We start from the raw sequence: 20,002 nt of genomic DNA on the forward strand, positions 1-20,002 counted from the left end.
CTCTTTCACACTATGTTTGCTACAGCTTGGGCAGAAAATGAAGCACAATGAAGCCTACGTTAAAGGCCAGTTTCAACACACAACCTGTTATGACAAGAACAAGAAGTACCCTGTTCCCCAGACCCACCAAGTCCAACCTACAGCCGAGCACGTTTTAAAGTGCACATAGACATTTTAATCAAAGACTCCAAATACCCTTTAATTTTAATGGAAGCTGAGTACGCAGAGATCTAGGTAAAGAAATCAGCTTTAGCTCCTTTTGTTTTATTTATGCGAATTAACTGATTTATCACTCAAACCCTTGGATATTCAAAGTCTGGGTTTAATGCTGGACTCCTACATCTCTGCTGCATAATGCAATTAAACTGTCCAGTCCTGCATGCTGCACACCCACACTTCTCCTAACAGCTGAACTGGGACTTTTACATTATTTTTGACATCTCAGAAAGCTTTCAGAACTTTTACACAGACCAGGAGGTGCCAACCCATTTTGAAGTTCCAGTGTTGCATTCCTCCCACTGAGTGACACTCTGCAGACATGTCTTCCTCCATGACCCTTGTCCCAAAACTTTTTTTTTCCATTGTGTACCAGTTTGCTTTCTCAATGGGCAAGGGATGGCAGGAGAAGAGGAGCAGACCCCTCAGATCACAGGGGCACTATCAGAAAGAAGGGGAGTTTTTTCAGCTACAGTGCCTATAGCTAAGATATCTCCATCTGATATGGCTCTCCAGGTGATCTTGTTTAGTGATGGAGAGGAACAGGTGGGTACACTCGGGCTGTATGTCACCTCCTCTGCTGCAGGATGAGACAAATTAGATTTGACAGGCATCTACTTCTCTTCACTGACTATAAAGGAAATTAGGACAACTAGCTCCAGTGCAGGTGTTTATACTGTAGACATCTGTGTTTAGCCACCCAAACCACACGTGAGGTGTCCACACCATGACTGAAAGAGAGAGGATTTCCTGAGCAGCCATTTAGCCTTGCTCTGGTCACCTTACTCCCTTAAATTAAAATGTGGTAGCACTATCCACTGACACCTTGGCACACAGGAGCCCTGTGCCCAGACATGATCTGTCCAGTGAGCAGGGCATGCTTTGCTCTCCTCTCTGCAGTAGACTACTGCCAGAGACACACATCAAGGAGTGTTGGGGCAAACTAATAGTTGTCACCTGAACCCAGTGCATGGGATGTGAAGGCCAGTGCCCTGTGGAGTGGGAACAGGCCTTTTGTGTGAGATGGTCCTTGAATCATAGAGGGGTTTCAGTCTATGGTACACCAGGAGCATTAGAGGGAGGAAGACAACAGGAGCAAGGAGAGACATACCCTTGCCATCTCACTGACCTACACCAAGGAATGTTCATTTGCCTTGATACTCACATTCCTGGCTTTTTGCTTCCCTTGCCATTTCTACCATTTGCTCAGGGAATGAAAGAGCTGAAGAAAAGGCATAGCAAGCTGAAACATCCTGAAAACACTGAGCTGCCTTCTAGCACACCAAAGAGAAAGAAAATCTCTACATAGAGATGAAGTTGGCCCCGTCATATCACTGTGTAGACCAGACAACCTCTGAAAGTCTCTTCATACCTATCTCTTTTGAGTACTCCATGAATCCGTGTCCGACAGATTGTTACGGTAGCTGGGCATGGAAATGGGGCTCGGATGAGGAAATGCTTTTGTGGATGCACTGCAGGTACTGGGAATAAGTTCAGCTGCAAGAAGGGAGCTGTGACACAGGCTTCCCTCCCCTTCCAACTCACTTAACAATCTGCTCTTGAGATATCAAAATAAAGAGATATCTAGGCCTCATTCCACTGGAATTTTGTGCTATATATTATATACACACATATACTAATATATTTTTTAATACTAAATTTTCATAGTAGTGGTTCCACTTACTTACGTACAAACTAATTGAACCCCCTAAACTCTGGACAGGAATTGCTGTCAGTGCCGTGCAAGCTGCGGCGCAAGGGTGAGCGGGGCCGCAACGAGAGCACACAACTCACCAACTTGCGGATTTCACATTCTAGGTTCTGAATACAGTCCAGTTTCCTCTTGCGGCAGCGCTGAGCTGCAATTCGGTTTTTGCTGCGCCGGCGGACATCGTGGATGAACTCGAGCTGCTCTGAGGTTAGCTTGTGCATCTTTATCATCATCTGGAAATCATTCCTTGGAAGATCTGTGATTTGATCAACAGGAAAAGGAAGTTTCACCTAAAACAAACAAATATAAGACAAGAGGAAAGAGTCATATTTTGCTTGCTGAATGAAAGTCGAACAACAGTGAGCAGAAGGACGATTAGCTATGCCGCTGCCCCCTAAATAAACAACACACCAAGTTTTACATTGAGCAAGTCTTTAAGACTCCCTTGCAGCATGTTGTGGAGGTCCAGCTGGTAAGGATCAGATTATAATTGTACTGAAATCAGCAATGCAGATGGATCCCAGGTAAAAAGTTCACCTTTCTAAAAAGCTCTAATAACAGCTCTCCTTGCATTAAAAGAAGGTTCTGTCCACTAAGAGACTCAGCTTTTGGAAACAGTGAAGTACCTCACTGCTACTAATTTCAAACTGGTTTCAAGGAACGAGCTATTAAAGCAGCAGGAAACCTGCCTCTGCATGGTCTGCAGGACTGAAAGTTTAATTAGGTGTGAGGTTAAAAATGCAACCTGACACCTCAAGTGGATGAAAAATACTGTATTGCAATTAGGAAAGGTCACTTAATCAGCATTTCAGCTGAGCAGTACATCATATAAAAAGAAAGGGTCAGAGGAGTGCGATGCAACCTATCTGACTCTGCTAAAATACACACATTTTGAAATAAACCAGTATTTGCTGACACTCTAATCTTTTTGTAGATTGAAGAGCACCCAAGTTTCATTTATTGAAAAAAAAATACCCAAACAATCTAAAACCTCAGTTACTTGCAGTAAAATATTTTTCCTTCAGGCCACGAACTGCCATCCCATTTTCACTGTAGACCATGCAACAGCAGCTTCATATTCTGACTTTAGGAATTCCAACCATCTCTTCAACTCCTACTGATTATGCATTAAAGCAAAGCAAAACACAAAGTTCCTGACAACTTGGAGCAATGAACTCACACTTTCTTAAAAGCTGGAGAATAGTGGATGTGCTCAAAGACTTCTGCTGGCTTTTTTTCCCCAAACCTATCAGCTTGCTCAAATCAAAGTGCGCAACTCTCCCTACAAACCTTGCTTCACCTGTAGCTTGAGCCCAATGACTATGAAAAAAATAATGTTCTGTGGTGGACTGCTGTGTTTGGTGGTCGAATCAGAATCAGTTGACAAAGCCGAAGCAGATGACAACTGAGTAACTGGATTGACTCCCTTTTTTGAGTCATACTTACACTGCCCAAAAGATGGCAGTAAATATTTACATTTCTGTCCCCATTTGGTACAATCCAACCTCTTGAATAGGGCGACTACTCTGCACACGGGCTACCAAAGAAGATAGGCTTAAGTTGCTCCAGCCAAACAAAATATACCAGTTGTAAAGGCTCCTCTGATATTTAAAACATGGTTATTGTCTTCAAACGATGCACTTTAATTATTTGGAGATAAAGAAAATAAAAGCACAGATTAGAAATAAATAATTTTCATCAGAGAGTTGAGTTTGATTATGCAGAACAGTTTGCTAAGGGCACGTGTACACAAACACAGCAGTGGCCTCTGACATTGACAGTCATGGATCCTTGCCAGGCACCTGGACCTGCTGATAATCAGCTCCCCACCTTGTTTATGAGCTTGCGTTTTCTTGTGCTCTTCCATCATTCCTCTGCGCATCTCCAAGCCTGGGCCACGTGAAATTCAGTGCAAACACCTACCGCACCCTTTCAGATGGTTTCATGCCCTGAACGTTGCCCCCTGCCCTACCTGTCCAGGCACTGCTGTGTAACACCCTACTTGACAGGTCAGTTTAAACCAGCAAGAAACACCAAACACTGCCCCAATTCCCCCAGACTCCTGCTTGTATACACAAAGGCTGACCTTAGGCATGCTGATGTGGACTACCTTGTTTACAGACTGCTAACTAACGACATGAAACCTGTTTGATTTCCGCTCCCTAGCCTTTGGACAGTCAACATAAACCTGGCGTCACCTGATTTTCTCTCAAGCTTCAACCAAGGTCTGAAAATGAAAACAATCTGTGCTTTCCCCTGAAAGACATCACAGCTTCACTGCAAAAACAGTCCTTTCACGTTTCCAGTTTTTCCTTATTTTCTTAACTCCAAAGCGGAAAGCAACGTTAACTTTATTTCTTCCTGCCTCCCCCTTTCGAAACATATTTACTTGTGAGCAGGAGATGTGCTTGCAGCTGGAATGGGAATGAAAGGGAAGAGACTTAAATCTGTCAGGTAGAAGTCACTGAAGGGAAATGGGAAAATAAATAGAAACAGCTTCATAAAAAAATAACAGATTGAAAATAAAACCATCCACACAGCAGGCCAGAGACTGCTATCAGTAAACCCAGCATAATCCTGCTCCTGTCACAGGCAGCACAGCGCAGGATTAAAAATGTGAAAGGGAGAGTGGAAGTGAGTCAGACTCATTTCCTTCACCATTCACAGCATTTTTATTGCCTGTCTCCCTCTCCGCAATTAGCTGTCAACTGAAAAAAAAAAATACCAAGCCTTTGGCATGGACACAGTGAATAACTGCACGGGGGTATTGCTGCAGTGAGAGGCTAATGTGTTCTACACCAGCACAGAGCAAGACTCTCCACTGGTATTTATCACAACCGAGTGGTAAGTTAATTTGCGAGAGCCGATGACTGTGCCATGTGTGAGGTTCATCTGACCCACCTAGAGCTGTCTGAAATGATGGGTTGGGACCAGCTAGTGCCCAGGTCCCCACCACTGGCCTCGAGCAGAGAGAGGCCTTCAGACAGCGATGTATCCCGCACGGCTTCTCCTTCCTGCTGGCTGCAGAAGGAGTGGAGACGACACTTAGAAGAGATGCTGCATCTTACAGCATCTAAGGTAGGTGATAGAAACCTTACCTGAGGTGTCTGAAAAATGATAGTCAATATTTTCTAAGCTGTGTAAGAAAACCTCAGCAAGTATGTTTTTCTCATAAGCTTTTCTTTTTAGTAAGAAAAGCGGCCTGGGTAACCTTTTGATTTGCCACCTGCCTCAGAGAACTGGGCTGGTCCCATGGCTGAGAGCTTTAAACCAATGATCAGGAGATGTGGACTGACATTTCGTAGTTTAGCCCATGACTTGGACTTGTATTCAAATCACACACCGCTGATGCTTAAAATGCTGAGCTGACCTCTTCTCGTCCACCACTTGCAATATCCCCAACTTCCAGCCCTACAAAGGGCATGACAATACAATGCTCCTGCCCATTAACAGGCTTTTCTGAGAACATCAATAGCACAGAAACCCTGACAGAAGCCGTAGGTGCATTTGAGAAGGGCAGATCAAGCAGTGAAAGGGGAGATAAAGTGCAGTGTTTTTCTGAAAAATCTGCTCTTGCAGAAAAAAATCAAGAACTGGAAAAAGTCCTTGAAGCGTTCCAGTAAGGGCTTCAGCTCAGGGCATAACAGAACTGGTTGTAGGCTGCAATGAAATAATATGGTGTTTAAAAGGACCTTCCAAAGTTTCAAGCTTGTAATGGAAAACTCTCACTATTGCTGTAACCATGTAGTTCCCTGCTATCAGCATGGATACCACTACTACTGAAGAGTGGGAAGGAAAACAAAACTGCCACGAAGTTTATCTTGCAAAACTGATTTAACAAGACTCCATTTAATTAGATGTTACCAAACACAATTCCCAGTGCTCTGATGCTGCTGAGGATCCTGGTCAGGAGAACATCCACCAGAGAAGGACACGGAGAGCAACTTTCTTGTTTTCAAATTTGTAAACCCAGTAAGATCAGGAAAGCTGGGGTGGACCACAGAATTCTGGGGAGGAACTACATACAAAAGCAAGTTAACACCTTAATATGTATTTTTCTTGGTTGTCCTTTCTGCATAGTACTCTTCACTAAGTAGAAATATTAAACAGTGAAGAAGACTCAGTTTAGGTAACTCATCACAGCTCCAGTAGGCTTCTGGTAGAGCAACTTTGGTTTACTCCCTTTTACTGGGGCTCTGACTTTTAGTACTTTGCTAAGCATCAACAGCCAAACGGAGAAAGGGTGGCTGCCTGGCACTTAACATGGAAGGTTTTGGACTCTCACTGAAGGTTATTTGCCTACAATATCCTCAACGGTCCAATTGCACTAGTTCCGCCTTTATGAAAATATCCTTTGAAAAGGGAGTCACTAACCCAGGTGGGAAATTCTTTTGAAATATAAATGAAAGACACCTTGAATGCGATTCTCTAGATAGTAATAGTTCTTGCAAAACTCCATCTCTTGCCTCCTCCTACCCTTGTTTATTGTTTCCCTAAGAAAAGTCACTCATCAAATTAGACTGAGCTGAGCTTTCTTTTTAACTAGTTTAGTAGTACAATATTTTATACAAGTTTTCTAGCAGAAAAAAAACCCCATAGATACTTGCTGAAGAAAACGAATATAAAGAAAAGTAGGTAGTGCTGAAGTTTCTGTTCCTAAGTAGGTTAACAGATTGACAGACTACTTCCTTCTCAACAATTCACTATTTCAGAGCTTATTGTTTTGTTGTTGCTATTTTAAGCAGGATTGTCAGAACCTGCCTGCAAGCACTGAGTGTAAGTCGTCTCTCTAGTATTATATCCCAATAATTGATTTTTAACAACCTGTGGAGGCCTTAGGGAGTCAGATGAAAAGAGCAACATAAACTGTTAAATGTTTCTGTAAAGTCCCAGTAGCTCAAGTAAAAGTCACAGGCCTGTTCCTCTAACTCCATAACATGGGGACACCCCAGATTGCACTTGCTGCTTCTATCACAAAGCCCTAAGAAACAAAAATCTCAGAGGATTCTGGGTGGCTCCCTTAACAGCAAGGAAAACCAAAGGCAAAGACATCCCAAAGAGGATTTACCAGCAGTGTTACGGGGACTGCCACCTCCTCTGACACTCGCGACTGCAGTCTGCACCTTTGTATGGGACAGGGAGGCTGGTTGCAGGGTGGGGTCACCTTCACCCACACAGCACTCATGCCAAGCCCTACCACCCCACTTTTGGCACTGAACAACTTGGGCTTGAGCTCCTGAACAGCACACATCTGTGGGAAAGCAGAGTGCCCTAAACAAGCAGAGAGAAAAAACCTTTCACCTACTTCTCACACAATCAATACACTGGCAAATTATTTTTTGTGACATTAATTCTGGCACCGGCAGCACTTTGGGACCCAAATCAAGACCAACAAGGTCCAAATTCCAGGGGAACTGAGCAGCTCTGTGAGATAATCAAGGGTCAAAGTCCACCAGGCTTATTCCCATCAGGCCATCCTACCTAAACAAAAGCCCACCTGCAGCAGAAGAGCCTGCGTGGCTGCTCTCCAGAAGGGCCATTGCCTGCGTGTCGCCCCCAACTATCTTATCAGGAGCTTTTTGAAGAGAAGCCTAGCAAACACCGTGTGATCTGATATCACAGGGGGCAAGGGATCCATCTGGGAACTCATCAGCAAGGGCAAAGCAACAATTTCGGGAATGGAGAGAGTTTTCCATGCAGCTAAGGGGAGGCAAAGGACAGAAAGCAGTCCATTTCAGACCGCTGTGAGTCTCTCCCGCCGTTTTAACAGCAGCTGAACTGCTAAAAGTAGGTAGAGTGACTTATACGAGAAGTTCCTGCTGCCACTAGATATTTTCTACTGCCTGGTTTAACATATCCTTCACCAAGGTTTCCACAGTAATGATCTTGCAGGATACACACCCCTATACAACATTGTTTAACGAGGCTGCAGTGTCTTTCTTGTGTTGGCAATAACCTCTACAAATTCATTTTTTAGAAAAAAATCTGTACCGAAGCACTATTGTAATCTGTTTACCCCTGGCTTGCTCAGAATAGAGCAGTGCAACCTCATGGAGCATTAATTTCCTCACTACATTTATAATGCCTAGCAGTCCTAACGAAAATGCTCCGGGAAAAAAAAAAAACAAAACAACAACCAACCAAAAAGAAAAAAGAGCTTTATCAGCAGTCTCAGGGAGAAACTTGCTCAGCACAGTGCAGAAAATCTCCCCAGGAGGAAACAGTCGCAAAACCAGGATCGGAGCAAACCCTTCCCAGCTCTGCCCCAGAGTCAGACACGTCACACCAAGATGGCCTCCTGTAGCCCACTTGCTTGCTCCTCTCGTGAACATCCCTCCTCTTATCCATGCTCTCCTGCACACATTCACATACTTTTTTTTGGAAAACCACCACCAGTCCCCTATAACCTTCTCATTTGACTCTTCCAGGCTCGTTTCCGCTGCGGTATCTCCACACAATTAGCCAATTATGACAGCTAATTAGTCATCAAACCCCAAAAGGCTAACCTCCTGCCCTCTTCGCTGCCTCATGCTGTGCATTAGCTTTGCTGAGCAAGCAGCACACGTAGGTGGAGATGCAACGCTCCCCTTGGTCTCATTCCCTGCTCCCTTCCGCCCCTCGTAAAGGCAGGACTTCACAGAGTAACCTTGGCATGGCCAAGCAGAGTAGTTCTGCTGTAGGCCCTCCCAAATGAGGTCCTACACACAGTATCCCAGGCAGCCTACCAAGGAGACTCCTCACCTGTCTGCATCATCCCCAGCTCAGGACACAGGGAAAAACAACAACTGTCCTCTCAAAACCACTGATACAGCATGACAGGGATGAGGACACTAGAGACTCCTCAGGCTCTTCAGCCTTTCCTTAGAGCTAAGACACCAACTAAAGGAACCACCCACATCTGTGGGAAAGGTATCTTGCAGGGCCTGGGATGTAGCTGGAATAAAGACTGAAGGATAAAAGAAAATTCACTCCTTTCATCCCTAGCCCACAATAAGCCCACCTGGATCTGTCCTGGTTGCTCACAGCACGTGAATCCCCCAAACTAGCACTCACTGCTCTCCACACTAAAGCACAAGCTCTCAGTGGAGCACTTCAGCATTACTGGAGGAGCCAGACACATGATTGCACCCAAATGATCTCCAAGTCATGCAGTTTCCTATTGAAGCTCTGTGAAAACATTCAGTCATTTTTCAGTTTCTGGGCTCCACAATGCATCTCCATGATTTAAATGTTCCCTCAAATTAGTGACTTTACACAGGCAGTTTATTCGATCACAGTTAGCCAGTTATCACCACAGCATCTCCAGCTGGCCCACCTCTAGTTTTAAAGCAGGCCCTCCTTCACCTCCCTCTCATGGGAGAGCATCACGGAAATCTGTCCCCCTGCTGTTCTCCTAACAGGAGATTACAGGATATTACAGGAAATTACAGGAAAACTTCTCTTTGAAACCTTTTATGCAATGGCTACTAGAACTCACCACCAAATAAAGTGGGGTCATGGGTAGGAAACATCATCTCGGCTGTCACTTAATGGAGGCAAAACCCATTACCTGCACGTGCAAGACACACACACAAAGGGAATATGACTTGAACACCATTCCTGCAGCCAAGGGTGGCCAGCTATGCAGCTGCTCAAGTCATTTCACATCCCTCTCTCCTCCCACTCTGTCTGTCTCCTCTACTCCAGCTGTTACTAATATGCAGCAGGGGCTCTTGGTGTGGGCTGCCCAACCCTCGGTGTCAGTGAAGGCATGGCATGAGGTTGCTGAAACACATCGGCAGCAATAACAAGTGGAGCTGGAACCACCTCAGCAAACCAAGGATGAGTGATGATGCTTTGTGCTGCAGGTGAGGGAGAGAGGAGGAGAGGATACTGCTAGTAGACTCCTAAACACATTAATGCACTCTCATCATTCAGCAGCTTGCTATTGCCCCATACCCAAATTCCGATAAGCGCCAAACACCTCGGAGGTCAAGCAGACCTAGTTACATGAAGTCAACCACATGCACTCAGCTGACGAGTGAATAAACAGAAGTTACTCTTTGCCTCTATAAACAAAGAGAGTGCCTGGGAAAGGCCAAGTCACTTGAGAGAATCAAAGGGTGATTAATTGGGTCACAATGACTGCGATATATGTACTTATCTTAAATCCCTACCTCATGCCCTCTGTCTTGCACAGGACATGATTCACTGTCTGCTTCTGAGAATGACCCAGACTCATCGCTGGAGTTTGTTCCATAGGATGGCTCACATTTAATCTGGGCTCGGACTGGGTTGTACAATCCATCCCCCACCACTCCGGGCTCCTGGTGCTCAGGTGCCAGGAATCGGGGGCCTTGGGAGCAAGGGGAAGAGGAGAGCTCGCAAAGACGCAGACTGCAGGGAGAGCCGCCGCTGCCGTCCTCTGCGTATGAGTAGGAAGAGCACGAGCTGGAGGTTCTGGTTCTGGTTTCCAAAGGAGGAGAGCGAGGGCAAACTTTAATTGGCACCGGACAGCTGGTGTTCGGCCGCATCCTTCCTGGCAAGTGATCAGCTGTCAGTCCACTGTGCGAATAGGTCTGAGAGCTGGGGAGAGACTGGCTACTGCCAGCCCACAGACCCTTTGGCACAGTCTCAGTGAGGTCTTTGTCCAAGCTGCTCACACCAGAATATGAATGCACCGAAGTGTTTACTTGGTCACAAGCGTTTGAAGAGAATATAACACTCCTCCTGTCCAGCTCCCCTTCTTGCTTACAGAGAGTTTCAAAGCCGGGCCCCCTGAGCGGTGATCCCACTGTGAAGTTGGAAGCATCCTTTTGCATGGCATGGGACTGTCCATAGTTCCCTGTGAAAGGGACGTAATCAGTTTTGTGGTCACCCTGAGTTGTCCCTTTTTCAAAAGGGCATGCTGGACTCCTGCCAAAGTGCTGTTGGGAAGTGCTAGGGAAGCCAACCAAATCTATGCTTTTTGTTCTGTTGAAGAAAGACCGCAAGCAAGAAGGAGAGGACCCACTTTTTGGCCTGTCAACGCAAGTGGGGCTTGGCTGTTTCCTGTCCATTTCAACATCCCCTTCTTTATCCCTGATGTCAGGTTCATCTCCAGACAGGCAAAGCGTGATGCTTTCTTCATCGTTCTCTTCATTCTGAGGCTCGCTTTTTATCTGCCCCACAGCAAGTCCCGTTTTGAGGCCATTTCCAGAGCTCTCTTCGTTGAATGTGCTTGCAAAACCTGAGGTACTGATGTGTGATGTGTTGTAGACATTCTTGGTACAAGCAAGCTGGTATTTCTTGTATCTGGGGTACCGTGTTACTGCATCTTTGTCCATATTGTCCTTGCTATCTCTCAGAATGTCAGAGTCAGGCAGCATCCCTTCCCCTTTGTCTGCTCCAGCAACAGTGGTTTCAAAATTGAAGGGCTCTTGGTGCATCCTCTCTCTTGGGCAAGATATTTTTGACGTCTCTGATTCCATTGTCTCCTCCTCGTCTCCATCTGAGTTCTCCTCATCATGCATGCGCTGGCAGGTGGTATCTTTTTTGCACAGGAACAGGCCATCTTCGTTGTTCAGCAGTTGCGTCTGAAGGAAGCTGAAGCAGGAGTCCTCCAGGTTGTGCATGCGCAGGAATTCAGCGCAGTGGATGACCTCCTGGATGTTTTCTCTACTGAGTAACAGCTTAGCAGTGTAGGCAAACTGTAACAATGGACCAAATCCCCTGACAGTGACCTGCAAAAAAAGAGAGGGAAATTGTCAGTGTTACCATCATCTCTTGATATCATTCCACATGTCCTTCATCATGTAGTTAGATAACCTAACAGATCTAGTGTCCAGAAATAAATACTGCTCAGTATCAGTTTTTACTCTATTGGATCAGCAATGATGCCACATCTGGTAACTAGCACTGCTCCCTTTATGTTGCTCCTGTACATAACTGCACAGGTTGAGCTGAGCATTATTTTTCCCAAATATCTTGAAGACCTATGAACTAAGCTTCTGCTGTAATAAAAGACTGAAAAAACAGGCTGGGGTGGACGCTGCTATTTCTTGGATGGATCTTATTTTAACTGTGATGCAGCCTACCACCCTAAAATGACCAGATTCGAATTTCATTCTTCTGCCTTGATGGAAGTTCTGGTGACCAGTGGTTTCAAGTTTAAGATTCCCCTTCAATACCGGAAGTGTTTTGCCAAGGAAACATTTAATACTATAAAAAAATTCAAGGAAACACCTTTCTACCTCTTTCAAGAACAAACTGGTTCCTTTTTTTCTTCTCAAATTTTTGCAAGCCATTGCTGAATAAATAACAGGTAAGTACTGACTGCACAGCTTTTTTCTTCAACCCATGGAGACTATTCTCCTCATACTGCTCCTGATTTTAGTGAGTCTAAGGTACAGCTAACAGGAAAGAAACATATATTCATAGTTCAAGCAATACAAATCACTCAGAGTCCCACCTCAGTATTTAATTTTCTACCATTTTCTTTGTAGAAAGAGTAACAACTGTTTCCAGGAGAGTGATCTCCAACCAGCTGTTCCAGGTCTGAGTTATGCACCACCACTCATCCTTTTTTTTCATCATCCCATCTATATTTTACATTCATAGTTCATATACTAAAAAATACACACTTTCTTCCCCCCGATTTTTTACAGTGGCATATGCACATATAACTATCAAATAATTTGCTAAGCCACATCGTAAACTACAGATATTGGATATTTTTTCACAAAAAAATAATGCATTGGCAGTAACTTATGTTGCATTTTTTTTCCCCGCAATGGGCAAGAAACAAACTATTCTTCATGAAGCAGTGAGAGGCTACCTCAAAACCAGGACTCACCAACAAGGATAAAGGTTTCTCCACAAGAAGGAGATCCAGTGGTTTGGCCACTATGTTGAGATCTGGGAGACCACAACTCCATCTCCCATTGTACTAACCACCTTCTACATGACCCTGACAAGTCATTTCAGTCTCAATTTCCCAAGACACCTCCTTGCCTTGCTTGCAAGTCGTATTCACAAATCCGCTTTGTGTAACAAGGAAAGGCATCTAGACGTGGTTCAGAGCAGCCAAACAGCTAAAATAGGCAACAGCAACCACATCTGGCACCTATGTGTGCACCTGCACACCTGTGTGAGGTTGGGATGCACAGCCTGCAACCTTCCTCTGGCTGCAGCTATCTCTGGTAGGTGTTCCTAGCTCAGTTTCTTCTTTTAAAACAAACAAGAAGAAGAAGCACTGCTGTTCCCTTTTCATAAAATAGCCTGAAGATTAGAAGAGTGACCCAGGAAGTAGGAGACCAGGTCCCTTCCCCAGGCTGTGGGGATGCAAACTTACATTTCCCAGCTCCTCAGAAGGACATCCTATCCAGTAGGCATAGGATACCCTGAAGGTGAGCTGCTTTTCCTTGTTCTTCCAATTGAATTAACGCCACTGAGCAAGAAGCTGCTCAAGAGGCTGGTGAGACATCAGGCCATGAATTTGTGATGGCTCTATTCGTGATTAGCATAAATCCGAGTGAATAATTTGGTTGATGCCAATCAAAAGCCTGTAAATTCCCTAAACTGCCTCAGGACCAGCAGTAGAGCTCACAGATTTTTATAGAAAATCCTGACTTCCAGAAACAAGCCTTTGTTATTCATAGATCTGCACTTGTGATGCTGGATTATGAAGATACCACAAGTGGTACAGACTTTGATGGAGAGAAAAATACTTTTAAAACACCTCTGAAATTGCTCCCAATAGCTTTTCCATACATAATATTACTGCTGTATCTGCTATTTTAAGAAACAGAGCATTTTCATGCACATACTTACACACTTGCACACTCCTGTTTTACAATACGCCTCTGGTACAGAATTGCCTAGATTTACAGGTGGCTATTAAACCAATCTCTGCTTTATCGGTGTTACACTTTCTGCCTATTTGTCAGATTATCAGCTCACTAAAGGCCTATCTGCATTTTATCTATGCAGCATGATTAACAAAATTGCTCGGGAACTTAATGAGCTACTCGCAGGCTGATGTTTCTCTTTGATACAAGTTTTCAGTGTGGGGGCTTACACATTCCTACACATCTTGTAAGCTCCGCAGCAGCGTAGGTCCGTAGGAGCAGTCATAAATACCATCTGGGGTTTTTTGAGTACCTTTTGATAAGGAGGGATTCTAGAGCACAAACCCAGCTCTCCTGGCAGTTATGTGACTTGGCCACTAGGTGGAATGACTGGAAAGTAAATTAAAATAATTTTCTGTGCTGGGCAGGGCTTCTTTCACCTGCCTGCCCGCCACCTCAGCGCAGGCATGCTGCAGAGCTGACTCATACCACCCCACAGCAAGGCTGTCTCCCACGCTGACTCAGGTTTTCGCTCCCAATAAACCACCGCAATAACAAACAGCAGCAAGACAGCTGTTACAGCTGTTCTGTGCTGGATGTATCGAAAGCAGAGCCTGAGACTACAGGCTCTTCACGATGCCCAGCAAATGCTTCAAGTGAAGAACGATGAAAACCTTGGTCAAACATGCACTTTGACTTCCCTATGAGATCTTACCCGGTGACACAACTTTCCTCACTCTCACAATCTTCAGATCCAGAGTGGGAAAGTTTCTTTTCAAGCACCTGGCACTTGTCATTGCCCTCAGGGAGGAATACAGAATCATAGAATCTCAAGTGCCAATGCTTGAAACTGCACAAACAATAACTCTGGTAACAAATGGATGCAAAGCTTGCTGCCAAGTGTGAAAGTCAGCACAATCTCTGTCGCCTGAAGCTGTCTAAATATTGATTTGGCTCCCATGGCAGGTCCCCTGCCTCAGCCCCACCAGCTTCGGGACCGCCTGCATCTGATGCATTCTGGCAGGAATTGAGGCTCTGGAGTGTGGCTACAGGCACCACATATTGGGAAAGAAAAGGCTTCGAAGCTGCCTGTATTACCGTCACACATGCATTTCTGTAGGAAGAGGTAAGAACAGTCTTTTGAAATGATTTGACCTGACTGATGCATCCCAGTGAAAACATTTAGTGAAACCAAGTTGATCTGTGTTTGCAGAAGGAAACAGATAATTTGTCTGATGTAACAGTCTCCATGTACACGTGAGAGAGACCTTTCCTGGACGGGTAAAACACATACCAGTAACAATCTCAGTTTTGTTGTTTTTTTTTTTTTTACCTACTGCAAATAAGATGCCATATGTTCAAGATTTGTTTGCTTTTAAACCTTATTTTCCCTATAAATTAATGTTTCAGTAGTCAGGTCAATTTGTGGGAACCTCCACTGGGCATCTTGTCTAAGCTCATAGACAAAGACCCTGCTTCCCTCCTCTCCCATAATTTGCATTATTCCAATTTCTACCCATTTCTATTGTTTCAATGGAATGGACTGGCTACAAGAAAACCAGGCAGAGAAAACATAGCACATCTAACATATAAAACAACAACGCCCACACAGACAAGAGGAGCAAAGCAAAGATCTCAGCTTTGTGGAGGCTTGCTTTTCCTTATCTTTCAATGCAGACCAGGAGAAGACTTCACTTTTGTACTTGAAACATGCCAAACACCCCACCAACTCTAAGGAGGGATCACTTTATTTTGTTTTGCTCCTATCCGCAGCTGGTCTTGTACACATTAAAACCAGCCTGCACACCCAGTGCACAGAGGACACGGGTACTGTAGCCCTGCCTAAGCCATCTGGCATATCTTCTTGCTCTACAGCAATCCAAGAGATCAAGCACCGGGGATGCACATGCAATTCCTGCCTCTGCTGTGCTGTCACAGTTACACTGTGCTCAGCACGTGATGTAGAAGTCTACATCAATTCAGCACCGCTGCGATAACAAGCCTGACCACCGCTAACATGAAACAAAGTAAGTTCTCCAGTGCTTTATCTGCCGCTTGTCTTTCAGATTGAGCTAGCTGAGCTAGGAGATGTGTTTTGTATGTCCATGCCCTCATGAGTTTATGATACTGAGGAACGAGGAAATAACGCAATGATAGAATCACTGTCAAGAGAGTTGTTAATCAGCATCAGCCACATTGAATTTACTGGCAAAATACAGACAGCAGCCCTGCAGAAGATAAGCATGTGAAATCTATTTTAGTTCAGTCCAACACTGCTTTTCTCCTGACAGAGTCCTGCGGACTGTGATGCTCTGGTTCATTTTAATTGATTTAAGTGACCAGATTTCCACTACTTCCTTTGGGAGATCATTGCCAGACTCTTACTTAAAACCTCCCTGTGAGGCAATCTTCCTTCCCTTATTTTCCTCCATCATCTCTCATTATATTTCCTTGATGCATTCCGGGCAATGCTTCTTCCTTCTGGAGAAAAAGTTGCATTGTATACTCTCTGCCTTCCCTTCTCCTTTGGTTGGTATTATAACATTAATGAAAAACTAGCTAATTCAAGGAAAACAATATTGATCACTGCCAGATGGGAGAACAAGAAGCTGAGACCAGAGTCAGCAATGAGAAATGCTAGTAAAGAAGACAGCATTACAGTTGCAAATAGAGAGTGTTTTTGGCACAGCATTTTTCTACTACTGGGCATGCACTGTTCTCAAATTAGGAGGAGGGTTAGCTCACTTCCACGTTACACACGTCATATTTTCAGAAGGGACTTCTAGGGTAAAAATTCAGTTTTAAATGTAGTTGTACACACACCCACAGGCACCACGGGAGGTAAGAGCACTGTGGGTGAACTCTCTCTGGCTCCCCATTGTATCAGGTCTCCTCCATGACGGCTGATCAAGCATGCCGTGGAGGCCTCCGTGTTATTTTGAACACACGGGATGTGGCCTCAGAGCGCACACAGAGGTCTGACATTTCTGTGGATGGGCTGGACTTGCTGTGCACTGCTGAGTTCATCAGTGCATGCTCATTAGCTGGCTGCCCAGACTTCCAGATGTCTCAAAATCCCAGACAAATAGACAAAATCCTCCAATTCTGCACAGACAGTATTTCTTATGGGGGGAAAAAAAGGTTATTTCCAAGGGAAACATGGATGTCTGGTAACCCTGCTCCGAATGGCATCTGTGAAAAGCTACATCTGGAGTGGGGAAGGTCAACCCCTGCAAAATGCCAGCAAATCTAAGTTCAATTTAAAGAGGGGAAAAGTCATTAAGGGCAAGGAAAGATCACTGTAAACATGTAGGAATGTAAAACTTGGCAAGGCAATATCTAAAATGGAGCAAGAGAATGTTTACAGTAATCTGATGCATTCTAACGTCAAGAACAGAGAAGAATTGTCTAGTTTGCTATGGGGTGCTATTGCTGATTGCGGCAAGAAGAAACTGAAGAAATTAAAAACGCAGGGATTTTTTTCCTGACTCTTAACCTAACAGCAAATTCAGTGCCATCTTGGAAGGCTTGGATGGGAAAATGATGGATGCTTTATGTCTGAGTACTGCAAAGCGTAACTAACAAAGCACAACCTTGTTCTGGCGAGATGGGCTTTGATAATTCAGTAGGCTTTTCTAGCCCTAATTTCTGTGCTAGCGAGGGCACAGTGCCAATGATCTTCTAGAAAATGGCACTGAAGTTCAACAGCAAATGTACATGGAGTTGTTCCTTTTCAAATAAAGAATACGTGGGGCATAGTCACAGAACAAGCTCATTGGTGGTGGCGTGGGAGGGCAGAGCTCCCTCCACCCCTCCAGAGATACAATGAGATCTGCAGAACAGTAGTTGCTAAATCTCACCCAGTCGGGGGTAAATTAGCTGTTCAGCCCTTCAGACCCACTGAGAACGCAGAAGTCCTGACTGAACAGCACAGGTGCAGATCATTTTCTTTACGCATTTGAGCAGTCTTGTTGAAATCAATAGGAGTACTGATGGGTTTTCTGTGAAACACGCAAGCTACTTGTAGGATTATGGATTATATTTTTAGTGTTTTGATTTTCAGGTTAAAGTCATCACCAGGCACCAAAAACACTTAGAAACCCCTCATCTCTGATCTCCAAACATCGATTTAACTATTAAGCAATTTTGTAGGGAAGGAAGAAAGGAAAATTGAATCAAACCTCACATGCAGATCATCAAATCCCAAACTAAATATTAATTTAAAACAATTGGACAGAAACATAGAAGAAATAATAGAATCATAGAATGGTTAGAGTTGGAAGGGACCTTCAAAGGTCATCTAGTCCAACCCCCCTGCAAGGAGCAGGGACATGTAACTATTTCTTGAAGAACCCTGAATCAACCTGTTATTTGCATACTGTTTTGTAGCAGGCCTACTGTGGTACCCATTTTGTTAGCATTATAGTGTTGCTACTGCAGTCTAAACGCATGTGTGGAGAGCTTTTAAATCCATCTCAGCCCTGAAGTTTGTCTAATAAACTGAAGGATGTAGCAAACTAACTACTAACTTCTCACTTGGCCAGTGTGTTCCTAACACTACAACTTATATAATCAAACACATGCTAGAAATAGGAGATAAGATTAGTGACAGTTAACTGCTGCTATTTTGTTCCACAGCCTGAAGAAGGTCTCTGGGATTAAATATTAACTCTAATCTTATTTGCCAAAATTAGCGCACACTGTATTTTTTCTTTTACAGCCAATTGCAAGTATAGCGTGGAAGCTATTTTCAGCGTGTAATCTGATAACCAAAATCAGTCACCAAAGCTGTTATTCCATTAAGAGTTAAGAGACTTCCTGGTTATTTACTCAGTTATTTTTACTTGGGATGGTGGAGCCTGGCAGATCCTGTTTTTCCTAGTTTGAGCTTATTTGGTTTTGGAAAACTCTCTGAAAGATTGAACTATGTTACTAGGCTCAAAAGGATCAGTGGCATGTGCCAAATCAATGGTGCCAGACATCATGGTTTGTCCCTATCCATGAACAAAGTAAGCTTCCATACAGTCAGGAATTCTTTTGAAACCGTGATTCTTTTACATAGGTGGGAACACGCAGGAGGCAGGAAAAAGCCAGAAGAAGAGATGATGAACAGCAGAGGACTTTTGTAAGCCAATGCTACAGCAGTACTTTACTGCATTTCTCCCCTCTTTAATTTAACAGCGTTTAAATATTCTCTCACCAGCTGCTTACAGATGTATTTCCCCTATCTGCTCATAAAGCTGTGGAGCTCCTAGAATGAGTAATCAATCTTTAAAATTCAGCTTGGGTGAGAAGCATCAGATGCAGGTATTTGTATTATCTGGGCCTTTAAACAAGAGAGGAATATACAAGTTGCTCATGGGGAAGGCTGAGGAATAAAGGCCTTTGTTTTCACTCTAAAACCACATTTTAAATTAAGCAGATATCCTGCCAGCCCTAGTTTTACATTCTGCCACTTCACATACTGCATACAGATTTCAGCAGAAGAGTGACCTGAAGTCCAAGTGACAGTCTGGCATCTCCCACATCGCATAACATCCCATCACGTCGCAGGGGTCGGAGGCCACCGCACTGCCACTGCAACAAACACCCTTGGGCATGAATGCATGCCAGGGAAAGGGAGAGCCTGGACACACAGTTGCTTTCATTGAGAGGCTTATTTACCTGATTATTTTATTTTATTTTTTTTTAGCAAAAGTCCCACTGAAAAAGCTGCTGCCTGCAAAGCCACACTGAGACTGGGCTATGAGGCATCCCAGTATCTTTTCAGTGCGTCCTCCACAACAGCCTCTTGAGGTGTCAGGCTGAGAGCTTCAAGGAGATGCTTAACTGCCTTTAGCAGTACTTCTACAAAAGATGTCACATTGGAAGTGCTCATCCAACTACCATTTTTGTGCTTTTTGGGAAAAAAAAGCACAAGCACCTCAGCCTTCCCCCTTGAAGCCTCAGCTTTCGGCCAGATGACAAATTTACATGAGAAGCCCTGACTGCCTATGTGAGAGTATTTACAAATCGAAAGAGGACACCAGATGACTTCTCATTTTCCTCTCTCCCACATAATGAACATGTCCATGGGCAGCACTTCAAAAAGTCTCCTCTCTCTTTGCTTGAAAGGGAGGGAGAGACCAATATCCCTCAGTGCCTGCAGAGCACCACGATACTCTTGGGCAGCAGGTGCAACCGCGGGAGGCAAGACAGAGAGGAAGGAGAGGTCCTTCATGCTAGACTCGCCTTGAGGATGGCAAGCAGTAATTGCAAACAGTGTCCA

General features: G+C 44.3%; 1 protein-coding gene across 1 annotated transcript in view; it reads right to left on the minus strand.

Annotated features, from left to right (window-relative positions):
- BACH2 (BACH transcriptional regulator 2) overlaps window positions 1-20,002 on the minus strand; it is a 190,011-nt gene that overhangs the window by 6,036 nt on the left and 163,973 nt on the right. The window contains exons 7-8 of the mRNA XM_086743288.1: window positions 10,084-11,628; window positions 2,011-2,217 (exon numbers count right to left, since the gene is read on the minus strand). Of these exons, the coding sequence (XP_086599414.1) occupies window positions 2,011-2,217; window positions 10,084-11,628 (1,752 nt within the window). The remainder of the gene's footprint in view (window positions 1-2,010; window positions 2,218-10,083; window positions 11,629-20,002) is intronic.

This window comes from Chlamydotis macqueenii, chromosome 3 (genome assembly GCF_036417535.1).
Source record: "Chlamydotis macqueenii isolate bChlMac1 chromosome 3, bChlMac1.mat, whole genome shotgun sequence".
NCBI classification, from domain to species: domain Eukaryota; kingdom Metazoa; phylum Chordata; class Aves; order Otidiformes; family Otididae; genus Chlamydotis; species Chlamydotis macqueenii.